General features: G+C 39.9%; 1 protein-coding gene across 6 annotated transcripts in view; it reads left to right on the forward strand.

Annotated features, from left to right (window-relative positions):
* Window positions 1-21,616, forward strand: part of LOC126068936 (A-kinase anchor protein 17B-like) — a 119,223-nt gene extending 97,607 nt beyond the window's left edge. For 5 of the 6 annotated variants that reach the window (XM_049871711.1, XM_049871710.1, XM_049871713.1 and 2 more), the window contains 5 exons: window positions 7,129-7,271; window positions 8,399-9,167; window positions 12,708-12,838; window positions 14,677-14,911; window positions 17,199-21,616. In XM_049871711.1, the coding sequence (XP_049727668.1) occupies window positions 8,415-9,167; window positions 12,708-12,838; window positions 14,677-14,911; window positions 17,199-18,845 (2,766 nt within the window). In that variant the 5' untranslated portion in view covers window positions 7,129-7,271; window positions 8,399-8,414 and the 3' untranslated portion in view covers window positions 18,846-21,616. The remainder of the gene's footprint in view (window positions 1-7,128; window positions 7,272-8,398; window positions 9,168-12,707; window positions 12,839-14,676; window positions 14,912-17,198) is intronic. The other variant, XM_049871715.1, reaches the window with a different exon arrangement.
* Window positions 21,617-22,386: the final 770 nt, after the last annotated feature.

Genomic DNA, 22,386 nt, shown 5'->3' on the forward strand with positions numbered 1-22,386 from the left:
GCTATCCTAGTGGGGGTGAAGTGGTTCTAAAGAATCAATTTTAGGTTATAGCCTACTAACTTATCTCAGTGCTTCTACTTGTTTTTGGTTTATATTTTTGGATATGTTTATTTGGCTTAGTTAAAAGCAAGGATCGTGTGTGGGGGAAAACAGATCTTTTCAGATCTATTTTCAAGAGGAAAGTAGGGCCTCATACAGATTTAACTGGATTCAAGGATTGGTACATACAAGTTTAGAGTTGAGACAGTATTTTTTTAATAATTTTTATTGTGCTTTAAGTGAAAGTTTACAAATTAAGTCAGTCTCTCACATAAAAACTTATATACACCTTGCTACACACTCCCAATTACTCTCCCCCTAATGATACAGCCCGCTCCCTCCCTCCACTCTCTCTTTTTGTATCCATTTCACCAGCTTCTGAACCCCTCTACCCTCTCATCTCCCCTCCAGACAGAAGCTGCCCGCATAGTCTCATGTGTCTATTTGATCCAAGAAGCTCATTCTTCACCAGTATCATTTTCTATCCCATTGTCCAGTCCAATTCCTGTCTGAAGAGTTGGCTTTGGGAATGGTTTCTGTCTTGGGCTAACAGAAGGTCTGGGGACTGTGACCTTTGGGGTCCTTCTAGTCTCAGTCAGACCATTAAGTCTGGTCTTTTTATGAGAATTTGAGGTCTGTACCCACTGCTCTTCTGCTCCCTCAGGGATTCTCTGTTGTGTTCCCTGTCAGGGCAGTCATGGGTTATAGCCAGGCGCCATCTCATTCTTCTGGTCTCGGGATGATATAGTCTCTGGTTCATGTGGCTCTTTCTGTTGAGACAGTATTTTCATTTAACTGAGAGGAAAGAACCTGTTAAAGTTTAATATTGGATGTAATCATGAGTATTTTCCAGAAATATCTGCCTGTTTTTGCTATGTTATGAAATAAATCAGTTATAACTTAAAATTTCTGCAGCTAGATCAGTGGTTGCTGGATTAGGGGTGGGGGTAGGAAAGCAGACAGAGAGAGAATTTGAAGTAGCACAGTACACATTTCTGGCTGATGAATATGTTCAATATCTTGATTGTGGAATGGTTTTACAGTGGGTATGTGTCTTAGTCATCTAGTGCTGCTATAACAGAAATACCACAAGTGGATGGCTTTAACAAAGAGAAATTTATTTTCTCACAGCCAAGTCCAAATTCAGGGCGTCAGCTCCAGGGGAAGGCTTTCTCTCTGTGTTGGCCTTCTCATCAGTCTTCCCCCTGTCTAGAAGCTTCTTTGCACAGGAACCCCAGGTCCAAAGGAAGCCCTGTGTTCCTGGCACTGCTTTCTTGGTGGTATGAGGTTCCTGTATCTCTCTGCTTGCTTCTCTCTTTTATATCTCAAAAGAGATTGGCTTAAGACACTATCTAATTTTTTAGACCTCATCATTGTAACTGCTGCTAATCCAGTGTATTACATCATAGTGATGGGATTTACAACACACAGCGAAATCACAGCAGAAGACAAAATGGTAGAGAATCATACAAGGGAATTATGACCTAGCCAAAGTTGACAGATATTTTGGGGGGACACAGTTCAATCCATGACATTTCACACTTTGGCCCCCAAAATTCACATCCTTGCCACACATAAAACATATTCACTCCATCATATCATAACAAAAGTCTTAATTCAATTCCAAGTCCAAAATCCAAAACTTTTTCTTCATCTGTGAAATGCAAAGTATAAGTTATCTGCTTCCAAAGTACAGTAGTGGAACAGGCACAAGCTACACATTTCCATTACAAATGGGAGAAATTGGAAAGAAAGAAGGCATAACAGGCACCAAGCAAGTCAGTTAGAACACATTACATTAGCCCTCAAGGCTTTGCAAATACCTGTCTCCTCTGAGACCATTTACACAATGGCCCTGCCCTTTAGACTCTAGGTGTTGGCCACATTTTCCAGATTCTGAGTGGAGGCCCCTTGGCTTGGGCTTCAGCTCCGCCTCCCAGGCCCACTGGGACGGCAACTCTGCTCCCTCATCTTTAGACACACCATTCTCCTGGTCCATCTGAGTGGTGACTCCACCCTTAGAAACATCAGAGGCCATGGCTCCACCCTTTGAAACTCCAGAGGTCCTGGCCATACCTTTTGAGACTGAGGCAGCTCGGCTTCCTATGTTCCTTGTCTCTTCAGCTTCTGCTTCCTGGTTCCTTGGTCTCTTGGCCCTCGGGCCTCACACCTGCATCTGCCCTGCTGGGGCAAGTGTTCCAAAGCGCAGCAGCTCCACCGATAAGTTCCTAGAGGCACCCCACTCTGCCGGTAAGCCTGCTGCGCACAGGCACTGAGCTCTCTCACTCCGTGGGTCGGCTCCAGTGCCATCTTGCACTGGTCTCCTGGTTCTGCTGCTACTGCTGCTTTTCTGCCACTGCAGGTTCTCTGCTGTGCTGGTCCTCTGCCGCTGTCGCTCCTCTATCCATTCACAGCTTCAAAATGGCTTCCGCATTTTAGGTATCTGTTAGAGCAGCACCCTAGTCTGTTGGTACCAAATTCTGTCTAAGGCATCTAGTGCTACTATAACAGAAATACCACAAGTGGATGGCTTTAACAAAGAGAAATTTATTTCTTCACAGTAAAGTAGGCTAAAAGTCCAAATTCAGGGTGTCAGCTCCAGGGGAAGGCTTTCTGTGTCAGCTTTCTCATCAATCTTCTCCCAGACTAGGAGCTTCTTAGGTGCAGGGACGCTGGATCCAAAGGATGCACTCTGTTCCTGGCACTGCTTTCTTGGGGGTATGAGGTTCCCACGTCTCTCTGCTCGCTTCTCCCTTTTATATCTCAAAAGAGATTGGCTTAAGACACTATCTAATCTTTTAGACCTCATCAATCTAACTGCCACTAATCCATCGTATTACATCATAGTGATAGGATTTACAACACACAGAGAAATCACAGCAGAAGACAAAATGGTAGACAATCATACAATCCTACAAAGGAGTCATGACCTAGCCAAGTTGACAGATATTTCTGGGGGACACAATTCAATCCATGACAGTATGTATATCAAAACTTACCAAAATGAACGCTTTAAACGTGGAATTTATTTATATCAATTATAAATCAATAAAGCGGTTTTAAAAAAATAAATTCTGCAGCCTATGGTGTAAAAAAGTAGCTAGCATTAAAGTTGCCAAACTCTTCTTTGTTATTCAAAGCCCTATTGTAATCTCCCAGGCTTCAGTCACAAACTTTGATTATAGGTTCTGTCACCTATATGCATTTACAACGATGGCAGATAGAGTCTGGCAGATAGAGTCGTGTCTTTGGTGGCAGGAAAGGAGTTGTTACTGTGTTAATTTGCTTTGACCCTTTTCCTGGGCAAGTTTGTGTCAGCAGTTGTCAATTGCTTCCTTTTAATAGTTTGTCATTATCATTGTGTGTTTCCTCTTTTTTCTTCCTTTTTTTTCCCATTCCTCTCCTGTACTCCCAATCCACTTCCCAGGGGAAATACTCTTAACAATTTGATGTACATCCTTTCCAGATTTTATATATGGAGGCAGGTGTGTATGTGTGCACGTTTATATTACCTTTATTATATTACTTTTGCAAAACAGGGTTATATTGCACATTATTATTCTATAATTTACTTTTGCTTTTTATTTCTTCCTCAAAAAAGTATCATGGACATTCTTCCATGTCACAGATAGTGAGGATGGTAGACACAAATCTACCTTTTATGTCCTTTCTTTCTTCCTTTCTTACCTTGCTCCCTCCCTCCCTCCTCTTCTCCTTTCTCTCCTCCTCCTTCTTTCTTTCATTTTTTTTTGTTAGTGTTTTTTTGCTTGAGGAAAAACTTAAGAAGCTTCACAAAAAGAATGAATAACTGTGCATCCATGTGCCAGGCACTGTGCTAGTTCATCTTCAGTGACCTGCAAGAAGTTGCCAATGACATTGCTGTAGCATTGAGGACCTAACATACGTAAAAAACCTTCTACTTGGTACCCATTAGGTCCTTAATAAAATTTTTTTACTGTTGTAAAAATTATATAACACAACATTCCAATTCAGTATTTTCAGGTGTGCAATTTAGTGGTATCAATTACATTAATCATGTTATGCAACACCACCCATAATCACTGCCAAAGTTTCCATCACCATAAACACCCTCTGCTTCCTAAACAATGGCTCCCCCTTTCCTCTTCCCTCCCGCCCCAGGTAACCACCAATGAATATTGGTCTCTATACATTTACCTATTGTTCAATAATTTTTTTCAAAAATAAGGTTTGAAAATTAGCTGTCTATTTTGGGAGATTATTTCAAGATAAAAATATTTCATCTTAAGTGATTCATCATAAGCGAATAATTTTAAGAGCTAAAACCTGTGAACAATTGGGGAAGATAGGAGAAGAACAAATGTCTCAGTTTATTGTTCTTGTTATTGAGAAACAGGACTTTGAGTTGTGAGGATTTTAAAGGAGACTAGTGTTTTTTATTTTAAAAACAATTTCTCTTGGGAATGTCAGAAAAGAGCTTGAATGCTTCATAATTAAGGTTTAGGGTCCTAACACCGGAGAGGCGCCAGTGAAAAAATAGACTCTAGAACAGAGGTCATAGAATGGCAAGCCAAATGGGGCCCGCATAGTGCTTTCAATTTTTTTGAATTGATAGCCAACATCTAAAACTCAGATTTCACATTATTGTTGTTAGTTGCTGTCACCTGGGCTCCGACTCGTGGTGACTTCATGTATAACAGAACTAAATGTTGTCTGGTCCTGTGCTGTCTTCATGATTGTTGGTATGTTTGAGTCCATTGTTGCAGGGGTTGTATCAGTCCACCTCATTGAGAGTTTCCCTTGTTTTCATTGGCTTTCTACTTTACCAAACATGATTTCCTTTTCTAGTTTTTGGTCTTTGTTGATGACATGATCAGAGTAAGAATGTGGAAGCCTTGCCATCCCTACTTCTAAGGAACATTCTGGTTGGGTTTCCAACTCCTCTTGAATAATAGGGGTATCTGGCCTTCCTAGAACTTCCTTCCCTCATGGCAGCTGGTGCTAAGTAGCAGTTACCCTTTTTAGACTGAACATGTACTGTCTGGGTCCCCAGTCTCTGCCCAGTATTCTTTGCTTACTGATACCATCTTGTTGCCTGCTGTAGTCATCTGAGTTGTGACCCCTGGTATAGAATTTACTGCTTGTTTTTGCTTCAGTGCAGGATGGAAGCAATAGCCAGTTTTTTAAAAATGTCAGAAATACAGTGCACCAAATACTGTAAAATACTATTTGACTCACTGCTTTCCAAATTTGCCAGTAATCTTTATTACAGTTCAGGAAAGCATGGCTAAATTATAGAAACTTGTTTTACTGTGTAGAAATCACCATAAAGTGTTAGCTGTTTGTGACACATATGAAGCATAGATTTAGTTTTAAAAAGTTGATGATTTTTAATAGTAATTGTGAATTTAATCTTAAGTGGAACAAGAAACTGAAGTTTTAAATAAGATGCATTTATATCAATCATAATTTTAAATGATTAAGAAATGAATCTATTAAGAGTTTGATTAAATCAGTAAAAAATTTTTTAAAACTGCTTGGCAAAAACATCATAACACAATCTCTGAACTTTCTTCCAAGGTATACTTAGTCTTGATAAGATTGTAGTTAAAATGGCACTACAATCAGCAGCTTCATACATTTTTTTTTTCTTATTTTAAGCTATTTCCCTAGGATAAATTTGTGGAGCAAATTACTGGATCAAAGAGGGTGACTATTTTTATGATTCTTGGTTTGTTTTGCCAAATTATTCTAGAAAAAAGATGTAATTTTACGTGATCTCTAGCGAGATATGAAGGTGCCATGTTTTTTCAATTCTCCCAGAAATTGGTTTTCATAATTCTCATTTGTTTTTGTAAAACCGATTGAATTGGAATTTTATATCTTGAAACTAATTAAAATTTAGATGTTTGTATCAGTTCGCCTTGTTGCGTAACAAACCATCCCAACACTTAATGAATTAAGCAACCACCATTTATTATTTCTTCCAAGGTTGGTGGGGCTGTTCTGCTGATCTGGCCAGTTTCAGCTGATCTTGGCTGGACTTGCTCCTGTGTCGGTGGTCAGTTGGTGGGTTTATTGGGGCTGACCAGTCTAGGATGGCTCATCTGTGACAAGTGGGCTCTTATTCATGTGGTCTCTCATCATCCAGCAGGCTATCCCAGGTTTGTTTTTGTAGTGTGGGCAGGTCCCAAGGGAGATCGGGGGTGCTTGAAGCCTAGGATTAGAACTGTCTCTCTGCTGTTTCTGCCTCGTTCTGTTGGCCCAAGCAAGTAAAAAAGCCAGACCAGATTCAAGGGCTGGGGAAAGATAGACTCTAGCTCATGATAGGAATATCTCAAAGCTACACTGCAAAGGATGTGGATACATGGAAAGGGGGAGAATCAGGGTCACTTTTGTAGTCTTTCTACCACAACAGTCAAATGAATGTCATCCTTCAAAGTTGTCATCTTTTAGTGCTCTATTCTCATTCCAATGATGTACCCACTCACTTAAAAAATAATTAGAGTATATGGGTTTTTGTGTGAGAGACTGACTTGATTTGTAAACTTTCACATAAAGCACAATAAAAATTATTAAAAAAAAATAATTAGACTCTGTCTTGGAATTTCCATCTAAGGAGGATAATAAGTCAATTAAGAAAACCAGTTTGTTCTTTATAGTTGTTCATTCTATCCAGCATTCATGATTCTAAATATTTTTGGGTGATTTCTAAATATCAAATCTATGATAAAAGAATTTACAAGTTGACCTCAGCCGAGGCCAATTAAAAGAATGTAATCCAGGCTTTGAAATCAACCCAAGAGATGCATTCTAAAATGTTGAAACAAAGACAGTATCACTGGACTAAATGGAGAACTTGACATCCTGATTACTTTGTAGTGGCTAGCTCTATCTCTTAAATTTTTTTTTTCTGGACTGTTTTTAAAAAGATGTTGCTTTAAGTTGGGTTGTATAAATAAGTACCTACGGGCAGTAAATCGTTCAGTTCAGTATATCATTATTGAATATCAAATTTATTTTTCTCCTAAAGGAGCTTAGTGTTGGTTCGTATTTATATTGCTCAGTACACCAAACTAATTGGATTTTTTTCTTTATTTTGCTATTTAGATAATATTTTTGGAGAAAGAAAACCCATTTATTCTCATCCTAGTTCAGTGTTGCTATCATATAAGGATTTCTGGAACCTAATATCTAAGGATACTGCTTTTGATAACCTTTTAAAAAGCCTATACAATCCTTGTCTCCTGAAGGTAAGTTGACTTGAGTTGTCCTTCAGGGACAGCTATTAAAGAATTCTGTGCCTAAAAAGTTACCCAAGATTTAGTAGTAAATTTTGTGTTAGAATTTCCAACATCTGGCCATACATATTTGGGTCTAAATCTGAAGTTAACAACATTTAACAACTTAGGTGACATATACTCTGAACAAAACCCACTTTTAGAAAAAAACTCCATTATTGGGAAATGATATTTTAAGTAAGCAAATAGGAACAGAAACCCCTTATTCCCACTGTTAATGATCTTACTCACCTTGAAACAGCTCAAAAGAGTTTGTTAGTATGAAATGCCAGTAAGCATTCATGTTTTGAAGTTTTCCCAGTTCCAAAGTAGAGGGCAAATTCACTGTCATCAGTAGAAGAGGTTGTCCCCTCCTCACTTGAACTTGGAGTTCAATTTAGTTAAAGTCAGCAGACTGGAGGAATAGGAGTAGATGTTTATTTCCATGTAAGACTTGAAAACAACCTAGACAAAAGATACTAAATCACATGCCTAGGTTAGAACTATCAGTTGGGTGCGTGTTCATGAATGTGCTACGTGTATTTTACCGTTGCCCTGTTTCTGTACCACTCCAGCAGGTTTTTATAGGACTTTACATTTGAGAATAATTGTACATTTGATTGGAGGCTTGGAATCTTGGGGTCTTATTGTATGGACAAGTCATTTAATTTTCTTGAATCTATCTGAATTTCCCCAACTATAAAACAGGCATGAAACTACCTATGCACAGGTTGCTTCATCAATCAAATGAGATAAAGTAACACTATTACTGCTAATAATAATAGTCATAGCTTATGTTTATTGAGAACTTCCTATGTGTCAGGCACTGTTCTAGGGATTTCACACACATTCACTCATTTAATCCTTCCAGAAACCCTACTATCTCTATTTTACAGTTGAGGAAACTGAGGCATAGTGTATGGAAACTCTTTGAAAACTCTAAAACAGACAAAACAAATGGAAGAGATTAATTTAATTCTACCAATAGTATACTTTTTCCCTACGAATTTGGCATAAGTCCAGCAATGTTAGCACCATTTCAAAATTCAAATCTGTGTTTTGCTCCATTTATATCAAATTTTTCTCTTTTGCTCTCTAAGAGATCCTGAGGCCACCATGACGGTCACAGTGGTGTATGATAACTCTGAGGCAACAGAGCTCTGTGCAGCTCAGCACCTCTACCTCAAGCCCATAGCAAAATTGATGATCAATGTGTTGCTCCCAGAGAGTACAGAACCTGTGAGACCCTTCTCTAACTGGGAAGTTCTTGATCAGCTCAAAAGCCTGATTTGTCCTGACCAGTTTACCACAGTTCGGCTCTCCAAGAGTACCAAGGACTTCATTCGATTTGAGGGTGAGGCTGAAACCCGAAGTTTGGTTCAGATCCTGAAGGCAAAGTTACATGGGAAAATCATCAAGCTGAACGGTTTGAAAACCGACTTAAAAGTAGTGGCTACAGATGCCCAGGGAGAATGGGAACATTTCCCCAAGGCAAAGGAGACCTCTTTGAGTGATGGGACTGAAGAGCAGGACCATGATAAAAGCCCAGATTCTATATATTTCCAAGGCTTGCCCTGTAAGTGGTTTGCACCTAAAGGTTCCAGTGGGGAGAAGCCATGTGAAGAGATTCTTCGTGTCGTCTTTGAAAGTTTTGGGAAGATCAAGAATGTGGATATTCCTATGCTTGACCCCTACAGAGAAGTAATGACTGGTGGGAGCTTTGGAAATTTTAGCTTTGGCTTGCAGACATTCGAGGCCTTTATACAATATCAAGAGTCAACTGACTTTGTAAAAGCCATGGAGTCCCTTCGAGGAATGAAGTTAATGCTTAAAGGGGATGATGGGAAAGCTCTGGCATGTAACATTAAGGTAAGAAGTGGCCAGAGTTGCTTTTATTTTTACTGTTCAGGTGGTCCTGAGTAAAAGCTGGAAGGGAACTACTAGAATAAATTTCCTTGGATCCCACTAAGCTCTGATCTATAGGTAATGTAAAAATTTGGGTTGTCATTAGTAAGTGTCTTAGTCATCTAGTGCTGCTATAACAGAAATGCCACAAGTGGATGGCTTTAACAAAGAGAAATTTATTCTCTCACTGTCTAGTAGGCTGCAAGTCCAAAGTTAGAATGTCAGCTCCAGGGGAAGGCTTGCTTTCTCTGTTGGCTCTGGAGGAAGGTCCTTGTCATCAATCTTCTCTTGGTCTGGGAGCATCTCAACGTGGGAACCTCAGGTCCGAAGGACGTGCTCTGCTCCTGGCTCTGCTTTCTTGGTGGTATGAGGTCCCTCTGTCTCTCTGCTTACTTCTCTTTTTATATCTCAAAAGAGATTGGCTTAAGACACTCTAATCTTGTAGATCTCATCAATGTAACTGCCACTAATGCATTCCATTTCATCATAGTGATAGGATTTACAACACATAGGGAAATCACATAAAATGGTGGACAGTCACACAATACAGGGACTCATGGCCCAGCTAAGTTGACAGATATTTTGGGGGGACACAATTCAATCCATGACAGTAAGTAAGTGTTTAAGAAGAAAAACAATATCCTGATTTGAGTACTTGTTCTTCTGCAGTTAGGCATGCTGCTAGTTGTGGTTTTAAAGTAATGGTTGTTATAACCTGGGACTCTGCCCCAACTTTTTGAGGGCACTAAAGGATTCTTCGTGGCCCCTATGGAGCTATCTCATATGCTTATTCTATTTGACAAGTTGCTGAGAGAGAGGGATACATGCAGTTTCTCTCCTCTTTACTTTTGGGGTCACAACCCATGTGACTATCTTAGGGCCACAGATCAGGTGATAAACTGTGGCAATTGTTCTTTTTTCCTTCTCATTCTGTCCCTACACCCAGGAATAATATGAATATATGAGTGATCTTTATTGCATAATAACTAGTAAGGTATTAATAACCATCTTGAGCTCTTATATTATCTGTTTCTGAGATGTGAATCTTGGTTATCGTGGCTTTGGTTTCTTCATTTGGAACTTTTCTTGTTAAAGAAAAGACATACGGGCTTCAGGTTTTGATACCTGGGGTATGGGTTAGCAGAGGGGGGAAGACTTTGCTTGAAAGACAGATTTTTAAGAACTCAGAAGCCCTTGTGTTGAGAAAACAGCACTGCTAGAAAGATTGTCAGTGCTTGTAGAATAAAGTCGAAACTCCTTAGCAGGGCACTTATGGTCCTCCACAATCTTACCCCAACCTACCTTTCGAACTTTCTCCTCCCAACCTCCTCTTCCCACCCCTTAGTCTCCAGCTAAGTGGAATTACTGACTAATCTCCAAATGCTTCTCAGGCTTTCTCTGCTGTGTCTTTCTTTACACCTGATATTTCCTCTTCCTGGAATCTCCCTACTACCCCAATCTCCAGATGGTGAAATCCTATCCATTATCCAAGGCTACCATCTTCATGAAATACTGCCCCCTTCAGTTCTTCCCTGTGTTCCCAAAGCACTTTGTCCCTACTTATCCTTTAGCATTTCTCACATTGTCTGCTGTATTAAAGCTATTGATATACATGGCTGAACTCCTCTCCTATATTATGAGCCCCTTGAGGGAAAGGAGTATGTCCGTATTCCCCACAGTACTTAGCACTGGATGTTGTCTAGAGTAAATGTTGTATAAATGTGGTTGAAATGAATAGAAGAACCATCACTGATACTGCCTTTGGAAAACAGGCAGTATCACCAGCAACATAGCCTGTGTCCTACGTGTGATTAAGGGTCCTAATCCAGTCAGAGAGAAGGAAACAAAGAATGGGTCAGATCATCTCTTACAGCCCTAGTTATTCCACCTGTGAAATATTTGACTGAAACTTCTTGAAGACTTTAAAGGATTCTTCATGACCTCTATGGAACTATTTCATATGCTGATTCTATTTGACACGTTGCTGAGTGGGATTTGTGCAGTTTGAAACCACAAGAAGAGCTGTTTACTCCCTCTTTACTCTTTGGATCACAGTCTGTATTTTCAGGTGGTCTGTCAAATAAGTTGCTAAAATATAATGTCAACAAAGTTGGATCCTTTATTTTCAAAATCAGCCTGTCTATCCAGTCATGGGGTCCCTAGGTGACACAAGCAGTTTGCACTTGGCTACTAACATTGGTGGTTCAAACCCACCCAGAGGTGCCTTGGAAGAAAGGCCTGGCGATCTGCTTCTGTAATGATTACAACCAAGAAAATCCTATGGAGAAGTTCTACTCTGTCACATGGGATTGCCATGAGTCAGAACTGACTCCATGACAACAGGTTTGGTTTTTTACCCAGTTATATCACTTCATTGATCTGAATGCTTTGGTCATCACCCCTTGAAGTCTTTATCCAGCAGTGGAAAAAAGGATGCAGCTAAACCCTCTCTTTTCTCTAAATCAGTCTTTAGCATTAATTTGGACTTTGAGCTTCACTAGCTTCCTGTGAATGTGAAGTTTCCAGTTACAGTGCCAGTTGCTGTCGAGTCAACTCTGACTCATGGCAGCCCTGTGTGTGTCAAAGTAGAGCTGTGCTCCATGGGATTTTCAGTGGCTGATTTTTTGGAAGTAGATTGCCAGGACTTTCTTCTGAGGTGCCTGTGGGTAGACTCAAATCTGCAACCTTTCTGTTAGCAGCCAAGGGCGTTAACCATTTGTACCACCCAGGGACTCCATATGACACGCTCCTTATGTTAAAATATTGTTTTAAAGTCATGAGCTAGTCAGTCAGAGCTAAGATACGGCAAACACTCTAATGACCATCTGTGTATAACTGCCCAGCTTAAAAAGTAAAACATTACCAGTAAGATGAGAATCAGCCCCTTGACGTACTCCTCCTTTGGTCACATTCCACCCAAAGGTAACCGTGATGACAGAGTTGTTGTTTATCATTCCCGCGCATGTTTAAATAGCTACTTCTGCTTCTTTTTTTTTTTAAGCAAATCTATTTGTAATTCTCAATCAGATTTTCACTTTATTTCAAGATTTGAACAGTAGGTTAATAATCATGATAGCCAGATCTTATGTCTCATTAGGTCAGTCTTCTTGCATCTTGCTTCCTCCCACCCCCTTTTAGGCTGTTTTTGCCTCTGGTGATTAAAAAAAAAATGCTTTAACGCAGTTGATTTTTATAACAAACCAGGGGTGATTTACTCAGGTCTCTCAGAGCCTGTGCCTGTAAGGGCACTGTGAAGCTGCCTGTGATTGTATGTGAAGTGAGCTTCTCAAGGATTCTGCCAGAGAACATCCTGGAGCTCACAAGTGCTGTTCAGCAGGAGGCTGACGAGCAACGGAGCAGTATGGGTACTGGGATGGAGAAGATATTTTGAATTCGCTTGATTTTGAAATGACATATACCATCTTCATTTTATCCTTCTGGCCTAGGACACACTTGGCCAGCTGACAAACTTTTCTAGTGAAACTTTGAATTGTTTTGGAGCAGGTTATGTTTGATACAACCAAACACTTCAGTGAAGGAGCTATAAGGAGGAGGAATCAGGAAAGGCTAAAACTACAAGAGCTGGAGGAAGAAAGGAAAAAAGAAAAGAAGAGAGAAGAGGAAGAAGCTGAAAGGTAAGGAGACCAACTTTAATGAAGAGGTTTTTTTTTTTTCTTTTGGTTTATGGCTTTATCCTTTTGGGTAAATGACTAGACTTGATAGATAACATTGAGGTAGGTGCAAGAATTGGCCCAGACTGGAAAACTCCATTGAAATATACAGTCTTTCAACTGTGCTGTTATAAAACCAAAGTGACAAAACAGTTGAAAACAGCAGACTTCAAACAAAATATGTTGGTTAGAGGAACAAGTGGTAAGGAATGATGGGACTAGATGAAAATGTCTGGGAAGAAATGATAAAAACACCAGGAACTTTTATAGTGGAGATTCTAGCCTACCACTGTAAAAAAAAAAAAAAATTTAGGTCTGGAAAAAATTCCGTTCCATTAATGGTCAATAATCAAACTAACCCATAGGCAAGAAGGCATGAATTTGTTGGGACCATTTTCATTTTTGGCCTGAGTTCTTTCTGTGAATTTAAGGAGCTTCCATCTTTATTTCTTAAGTTTATAGTTGTTTCCCAGTTTAGGGGTTTGAGCCTAGAAAAGACTATTGGATTGCCAAAGGCTTACCAAGAGGATATAAATGGGCCAGAATTATAGGGTTCTGAAAACCAGTTTTACCTTCTGGCCCCTCCCCTTCCATGTTTATTCTTCTAGTTTTCCATGTAAATTGTAGTGATTCCAAAAAGGAGATAAAGGGTACCCTTACATATGCCTCTCACTTTTTTGCCTGGTGGGGTGACAGGAACTACCTGAGATTCATGTCTGTGAAACTTGGCTAGAGCTTGAGCCCAGTCAAGACAACTATTACCTCCAAAATTCTAGGCTGAACATGCAGTTTAGGTAATCAGTCGGCTTTTGGCTAAAGTCCTAACTCCTCAGGTAATTGTTCCTTCTTTCCCTCTCCCCATGTTCCTGTAAGGGCCTAACCACAACAGTTATAGTTTTCAGAAAACAGCAGCAAAAAAGCCAATATTCTTTTAGGCCAGCATGTTTTTATGATAGTACACTGTGTTAAGTAATGTGTGCCAAGGACCAGTTCTCACCCTTAAGAGGTTCTGAGTGCTTTGACTATCTTTATTTGCCTGTGTGAAACCAACCCACAGAAGGTTTTGATGTCAATAAATAAATAAAGAAACAAATAAACAAATAAATAAAATCACCACTTTGAAAGCTGGATCCAATGGTTCCTGCTTGTGGCTTGAGAAAGTGGGGGCTAGAGGCCCTTTCCTTTGAATTCTGTAGCCTCCTTCTTTTGATACTCTATCTCTGCAAGAGACCTGGGTTCGATTCCCAGCCAATGCACCTCATGTGCAGCCACCACCTGTCTGTCAGTGGAGGGTTGTGTGCTGCTATGATGCTGAACAGGTTCCAGTGAAGCTTTCACACTAAGATGGACTAGGAAGAATGGCCTGGCAATCTACTTCTGAAATTCAGACCCTATGAATTACAATGGTCTGATCCACAACTGATCACGGAGCTGGCACAGGACCAGGCAGTGTTTCCTTCTGTTGTGCATGAGGTCACCATGAGTCGGGGGCTGACTTGACGGCAGATAACAACAACAACATTGCAGCATAAGGTCTCCTTTACATGCTTCTGTTTGCCCAAATCAGATTATATGTCTTTCCCCCTTGACTGATGCAAAGGGCCTGCTCATAAATTGTTTGCCTTTTTTTTTTTTTAATCATAAGTTGTCTGTCCCAGGCCCTGGGGTTAGCAGCGGTCGATTCCTGGAGACCTAAACCATCTCTACTCCCCTGGTGACGGGGTGGGGGAAAGTGGGGGTGGGGGTCAAATATCTAATAAATACCATCTGAATAGTTTATGGTAATCATAATCATTCTCCAGAAAAAGAAAAGACGAGGAGAGGAAAACCCAGGAAAAGAGGAGGAAGGCCAGGGTCAGGAGGCGAGTCTTGAAGGAAAGAGACAGACATCGGAGAAAGAAACAGAAGGACAAAGCCAAAGCTGAGGTGTCTCAGGAACCTGACTCCTCAGAGGAGTGGAAGGAGAGGAAGTACCTGCTGGCTCTGAGGCGTGTTGAGGCCCTTCGGTTGCTACGCATACTCCTGAAGAAAATTGCAGTAAGCCCATTTCCCAATTGTTGTTGAGTTTGGGTAGGTATAACCTTTCTGAGAAGTCCCTGGGTGGTGCAAGTGGTTAACGTGCTCAGCTGTTAACCTCAAGGTTCGAGGCCCAAGTCTACCCAGAGGCTTCTTGAAAGAAAGACCTGACAGTCTACTTCTGAAAAATCAGCCATTGAAAACTCTGTGGTGCACAGCTCTACCGTCACACACATGGGGTTGCCACGAGTCAAAGTTGACCTGAAGGCAGTTGGTTTATCATTCTGAGACATTACCTTTATACTTAATGAGTGGCTTCTTTAAAATCGGGAAACCCTGGTGGCGTAGTGGTTAAGTGCTGCAGCTGCGAACCAAAAGGTCAGCAGTTCAAATCCGCCAGGCGCTCCTTGGAAACTCTATGGGGCAGTTCTACTCTGTCCTACAGGGTCGCTATGAGTCAGAATAGACTTGACGGCAGTGGTTTTTTTTTTTTAATTTAAAATCAGGGTCACAGAAAACCCATTATACTCATGGGATTATTTTAAAATAGGCTAATCTAATCTGTAATAACCCCAATTATGGATTTATAAAAGGGGTATCCAAATTCTCTAAAGGAGTTGTGTCTCATCCCTGCCATCCAACACACACACTTTATGTTTCTAAACTTCTGGATGCTATTACCCAGAGCAGTTAGTTAGTGTATCTACTTTTCTGTTTCTGATCCATGGAATAGAAAATAGCAGGGGGAAGAAATGGATGGTGTGAGTGTTAGGTTTGTCACACTGTAACCTTACTTGTCCATTCATCTACAGCAGGTTTGGATAAGAAGGAAGAGCCTTGAGCAGATACCTTTGTGTAGCAACTCATCTTAGTCTAGTTGTAAATGATCTGATAAGGAATTTCTCATATTACAGAGCAATTGTTTGCTTTGGAGAGTTTCATTTTTGAAAGGTGTTTTTTTTCCACTGAGTGAGCTCCTTAATATAGCCAGACTCTGCAGCTGCTCCAGATTAAAAGCCAAAAAGGCTCCCAAAGTGTTAATTTAAAAAATCCACAGTCACTGTCTTCAAATATAAAGAGTGAAGGGCATTCGTATTAGGTAGTTAATAGATACTTAATTAATATTATATATAGTTAATAGATTATAGAGAGTTTGTGGATATTTATGTACATTTGCAGTCTGGGCCTGTAGTGTGGACAAGCATTACACACAAATCACTCATTAGTGTGGACGATCAAACTTAGTAAAATCAGGATCAGAAAAATCTTACAATTACATTTTTAACAAGGCTGGCTGGATCTTTTATAGTTTACCTTAATGACTGCCAGGGGTGACTCCTTTTTAAAGAATTTGTCTCTAAATGTATGCGCCACCTAACTCTTGGCACCAGTAATATACCTGTTACACAGTCTGCAGGTTTGAATCCCAGGTAATCGGCAAACACTGTGCCCTGATTTGTATCAGGTGTCAGTGGGTGCACAGGGCAAACTCTCTCCGCAGGGCGAGGCTTGTGGGCAGCACCTTTTACATGCCCAGCAGTTACGCAGAGCAGAGAGCACCACTGTCATGGCCACGTTTTCTCCTTGCTGCCTTGCTTCTTACTGAGATGGGGAGGGGAGGTGGAACTCAGAGACTCCTCACCTGCAATCCATAGTGAGAGACTGGAGTGAAAAACAGAAAGACGTCTTATCTTTTAAGCCAGTTGATCCTTTTAGACAACTCCATCTGATATGCCACACATTTCTCCCATCAGTCTTGTATGAGAATTTTCTGGAAGGGCTAGAGATCGTTTCTTATTCCTCTTCATATCCTCAGCCCCTAGCACAATACCTGGGACATTAGGCTCTCAGAAGTTTTTGAACCAATGAAGAAAAGGTCATGAACTTTGAAGGCCACGTAAGGCATGGTGCCTTCTAGTGTAAGGATGGGCACAGGCATAGTAAAAGCAGCGCATATTAGACTAAGACATCTAATTGTGTGCCTCCCATTTCCTAGCACAGTATTATTCCTGGAGCCTTGGTAGCTCAGTGGTTAAGAGCCCAGCTGCTAATCAAAAGGTCAGCAGTTTAAACCCGCCAGTTGCTCCTTGGAAACTCTATGGGGCAGTTTTACCCTGTCCCGTAGGGTCGCTAGGAGTCGGAATCGACTCGACAGCAACAGGTTTTTGGTTAATGTTGTTCCTAATTTGGATCTATCCCAGGTGTTATTAGAAATCTCTTCAGAACAATATCAGAGAGCCCAACTTCCTCCGAAAAATTTTAATGTGTTTAGTTTTTCATGTGAGATTTTTAACCTTTTTCTTTAAAGGGATCCACACAATTTAACCCACAGGTGGTAGATGTTGCAAGCCCTGAAGCAGAGAAAGATCGTGCTCTGGGGAACACACTGGAAACTCTGGAGAAAGAAGAGTTAAACACACAGTATCTTCAAAATCAGGAGGAAATGCCAAAATATCAGGTTGCCAAGTCAGACAATAAACGAAAACAAAAAATGAAGAAAAAAACTGGGACTCACTTACGTAAATCTTCCCACCGCCTAGGGAAGAAAAAATTAAGGTATTCAACTAGAAAAGAGACAACCAGAAAATTCTTAACTGAGAGATACAGTCACAGTTTAATCCCTGACCAGAATTCTTTGCAGATTACAACAATTGAAGCTCAGTCTTCCGAGAAAGAAGATTGTCACAGTTCTGATAAATTTGATTCTTCCAGATTACTTGAGAGAGACTGTGGTAGAAAACAGAAGATCTATGAAACCGATGAATTTATCGACTACCTATTAAACTATTATCAGACTCCAAAATATGCCCGTATCTTCCTAAAACCAGGTCACGTAACAAGCACATGTCAGTGGCAGAGGGTTGTCCATCCCAAGGGAAATGGATTTCAGATCAGTTTGAGAAAACGTAGACATCACTTAACCAGTTTCGGCTCAATGCAAGACCTGGAATGGAGAGAACATACTCAAGAAGATGATTACCGGACAAAGATTTGTACTCAAGATCCTGACCATAAACCACAAGAAAGAGAAAAAGTGGACTATGCCAAAGAATGTTCCAAGGACTTTAAAAACCATCTCAAGGATACAGTCAGTGAGGCTGGCAATCAGCTTTCCCCAGCTGATGGAGAGAGCCATCTTTTGGAAGAGACCCACGATCACCAGATCGAAGATCTGAAATCCAGAAAGAAAAGCCAAGTTTCTTCACCCGGCAGGTCAGTAGGCTTAGCTTTGGAATTGAAAGATGTCTTAGAGGAAATCAGTAGTGATTCCGAATGCTTCAACGAAACCCTTAGCAGCGTAAACAAAGAGGAGCAAGAGAATTCTGTGGCTGCATATCATAGCTCCCCAGAAAAAGGACTTCTTGACCCTGATGAAATCATCACTGATGGTGAAGAAACTAGGTCAGGTCAGACCTCGTATTCAAAATGTAAACAGGATGGTGAGAAAAAACACTCTAAATATAAGCTTAGAAAACCAGGCAAGCAGTCTAAGAATGAACTGAGATGCTCATGGCTTGAGGGTGAAGACAGTTCCATGAGAGACAAGAGAAGCGACAGCAAAAAGAGAAAGCCAGCCTCCAAATACTTGTTTGATGAAGGCTACTATGCTAAGTCCAGTTCTAGCAATCTATTAGAGGACATTACAAGAAAGAGAAGGAGATTTAATGGTACCACGTTTGACCAGAAAGTGAACTACAGACCCTCTCATGTGCCAATAATGTCATCAGAAAGTGCTAACACTTTCTATTTAAGAGATTTTTACACAAGAAGAGAGACTCCTTGGAAGTCAAAATATAACCAGGACGAAAGAAGGCTTAAAAGACATGGAAATTCTGAAGATTTCATGCTGAATTCTGGCAATTATTATATTAGACATAACAGTCAGGAAGACATTGACTATGGAAGCTATTTACGAAACAACTACACTAGTTCTTTATATTTCCAAATGTTTTGATGGTCACTTAGGTCAGGAACACTCTTCTTCATAGTGAACAATTTGCAAGAAGAAAACTTAAAACCAGATATCTAGCTAGCAACTACAGAGCAAAAGAGCAACATTTAAAAGCTTGAGCAAGGTTAAATGCAATGCCTTGTCTCAAAATTACTGCAGGTGTGTTGGCAAGCTTTGGCAATACAAAGCATCCAGATTCTGAAGCTTGGTAAAACAATGTGCTTGCAAAACTTCTTGATCCAAGGACAGTCGTTTCTACAGTTCAACTGCAACTTTAATTTGGTGCCAGCGAAGGAGCAAATTAACACTGAGAGGGGTGTTGATAGCCCTCTGACTCCTTAGCTGTCATAACGTCATCATTTAGTAGCAGGAGCAACGAATACGGATCTTTTTCTATGTTCCGTGATTTGGTCAGAGGCACCATGTGCGACAACAAACTTTCCTAACTGACTTTTATCTACAAATAATTATAGATAAGAGAAGAACATATAATAGACTTCTTCATGACATTAGAGTGTCTCATGAGCATCCACCGGAAGGAAATTATCCTATTAATATGTTCGTAGTACTCAAAGAGTTATTCTTTTGAAAACAAAGTCTTGAGGCTTAAATGTATAGCAGATCATTAGCAGAGTTGTTTTTTGAAGAACCCAATGTCTTCCCATCCTAGAAAAGCAAAAGGATTGAAGTGACTTAACCAGTGGGATTTGCAAAAGGAAATATTGAAAGATCCTCAGGCACCAATAATGGCACTTGGGAAGAGAGGACATGACAGTATTCCATTTCGGGTTATGTAATCCTTTGACTCAGGGTTGGGTGACATCGGTTGGTAAAAAGTCACTGAATATCCCCAAGCTGACTTTTATAAAACAGTAACAAGTGCCTCCTTAATTCTCAATAATGCCATGGGGCTAGGAAGAGTCAAGGGCAAAGCTTATAGTTAGTTTTCTAGCTGGGGAAAAAAATATTGTATGTAGGATTTGTAAACTCTCAACATAAGCAATTTATCTTTCTACCTGCTGGTTTTGGACTTCTTAAATATGTTTTTAAATGGAGATATTTTATAGATTCTTAAAGACTTACATCTTAGTGTGGTACATGTTCTGTAGAAAGCTTGGCTGATTCATTCTGCCTTACACAGGATTTAGGACCTCAGGGGCAGTAGATGACCCTTTTTTTTTTCTCCCTGCAACAAAGCTGTCTATTACCTGACCTGACAATTGAAGACACATCAATGAGATTAGAGACTGTCTGTAGCAGAAAAAGATGATTTTAATCCACAGAAGTAGCGCAAAGCGCCATTTTCATATGACATGGTGCATTCCAAACAGTCTTAACTAGATATTCTGTAATAAAGGGTGCCAGTCAGTCCCACGACAAGTGCTCATAACTAGCCTCCTGTGCAACCTGGTATCTCAAGGGGCTACAAAATCTCATCATTTGTCTGAAGAGCCACACGTTGTTTCACTGATCTCTTCTAATCACATCTTAATAGAGGTCTGTTCGTGCACGTAAAGTTCAGAAATGACCATAACGTAGGAGATCGTGTTTATTATTAATGAGATAGTGACCAATGAATGACTTGTTGGCTCTCTTGTGTTCGATTCTACTTGCAAGCCAGTGACTCTGTCATTGAAGCCAGGTTTGGCTTGTCAAGTTTGAAAAATCACTCACAGGGTGAGTGCCTTTTCTCAAGACTAGCAATGACTATTAATGTTGAAAGTACTGTTTTCCGGAGTAGCCTTTTAAACTACTAACAGCTTGTATTTGGTCAGACAACTTTCGGTAACTAGGTATTATTCTCCTCCAGTGATGATCTGCCTCTTAATTTTTTTCATGTTTCATGCCATTGAGACAAAGGACATTATGGGTTTGTAATGGAAAGCAGCTATGCTTGCTTTGACAAAATAAATCTCAATTTCTTCTGTAATTTGGTATTTTTTTTCTTTGCAGTTTATAGACACAAAAACAATTTGCTGCTCAGTAACCAGATCTAAAAAATAAATTGCAGAATACAGCATGTGCAAAAATTTTTTTTTTTTTGTATAATAGAACTGGTGCTAAGTCACTTCCATATAACAATTTTGTTTTGTTTAATAAATACTGTCCTGGGAGCCAGAAGAAAGTAAAAATACCGGTTTTTTGTTTACTTTCTGTACAGCCTTGGGTTATTATGTCTGTTTTGTGGTAATGCAGTCTAGATTTGAGTAAACCTCTTTTTGAGTGGGCCTTAAGTGGGGAAGAGAACAACTTATCCTGTACTTTCCAATTGACTGGCTCAATAAAGAATAGAATAGCACTGAATGTATTATAACCACTTTCTAGTAATTAATGTCTTTATCCTTTGTTGTGCTGTTACTTTAGTGGTGCAAAGTAATTTCTCCTATTTTTCTTCTATGTCTTGTTAAGTAAGGGCCTCAACTTCAAACTTTGTCTTTTGAAGTGTTTTCCATGTTTTTCTTTGTATGCGCTGCTGATAGTGTTTTAAGAAAGCTAAAAACCTGTCCATGTATTTTTGTTCAATTTCTCAGGTAGTAAGCCACCCACATAACCTGATAATTTTGAAAACGAGAACCAAATAGATGTATTTTTATTTGTTAAAAAGATTGTTCCAAACGTTAACTTTTCAATAAATGCTGGTAATTCCACTTTTGGGTGAAAGTTTCTACCCTGTAGTATGCTGCTTTGCACTGACGTCGCTGATCCCTCTCATTTGCATTGGTAGCGAAACAATACATATTTAATTTTCAGAGAGATTAAAATAAAATTGTTATAGTGAGTATCGAGTCTTTGTTCATTTGCTAGGATGTATTGGCTAGAGCGTCGCACACCCACAGTAACAGCTTCTGTGAAAATATTGGTGTCTAGTTTTAATATGACATTTCTGTGCAGCTTTGTCCTTTACGATGCCAGTTTGTGGAAACTGACTTTGTCAGAGTTCATGCAACTGAAGATCTGTTTTTGTTTTGGATAAACTGAAATCATGATATTTAGGTTTAAGATTATCCTCCCGTCAGCAAATGCTTTATCAGAACTATTTAAAATGTAGAAAATTGGACTCGATTGAATTTTATCTCATCCCTCCAGCACCAGGTGGTGTTAAAAGTTATACTATATTCAAAATAAAAGTATGGGTGCGGGATAGGGAATCTAGTCCAAGAAGCTAGGGCCCTCAATAGTCTTTGACCATACAAGAGTTAACTGTATTTTCACATGAAATGTACAGCAAACTGCCTCTAAGCATTACATTACAAAGGCACACTGTGCCTTAGACTAAAATCTCGTTACTTTAGAGCTGAAAGGGTCCCTGTTGGGTTCAAAGAGCTCCTTCTGTAACAGTAAGGAATGTATGGATATTTGTTCTGGATCTATGATTTGCATAAACTTGGCCCTCTGGGATAAGGTGAATGTTAAATTATGCAGAGAAGCCACAAATATGGAGACATACTAAAACACATGTAGCAAAATGCCGCTTATGAACAACATGCTGGTACTGAGAACAAAATACCTCTGCAGCTGGTTGGATGAAAGCAGGTGGGGAACA

The sequence above is a fragment of the Elephas maximus genome, chromosome X, assembly GCF_024166365.1.
Source record: "Elephas maximus indicus isolate mEleMax1 chromosome X, mEleMax1 primary haplotype, whole genome shotgun sequence".
NCBI classification, from domain to species: Eukaryota; Metazoa; Chordata; class Mammalia; order Proboscidea; family Elephantidae; genus Elephas; species Elephas maximus.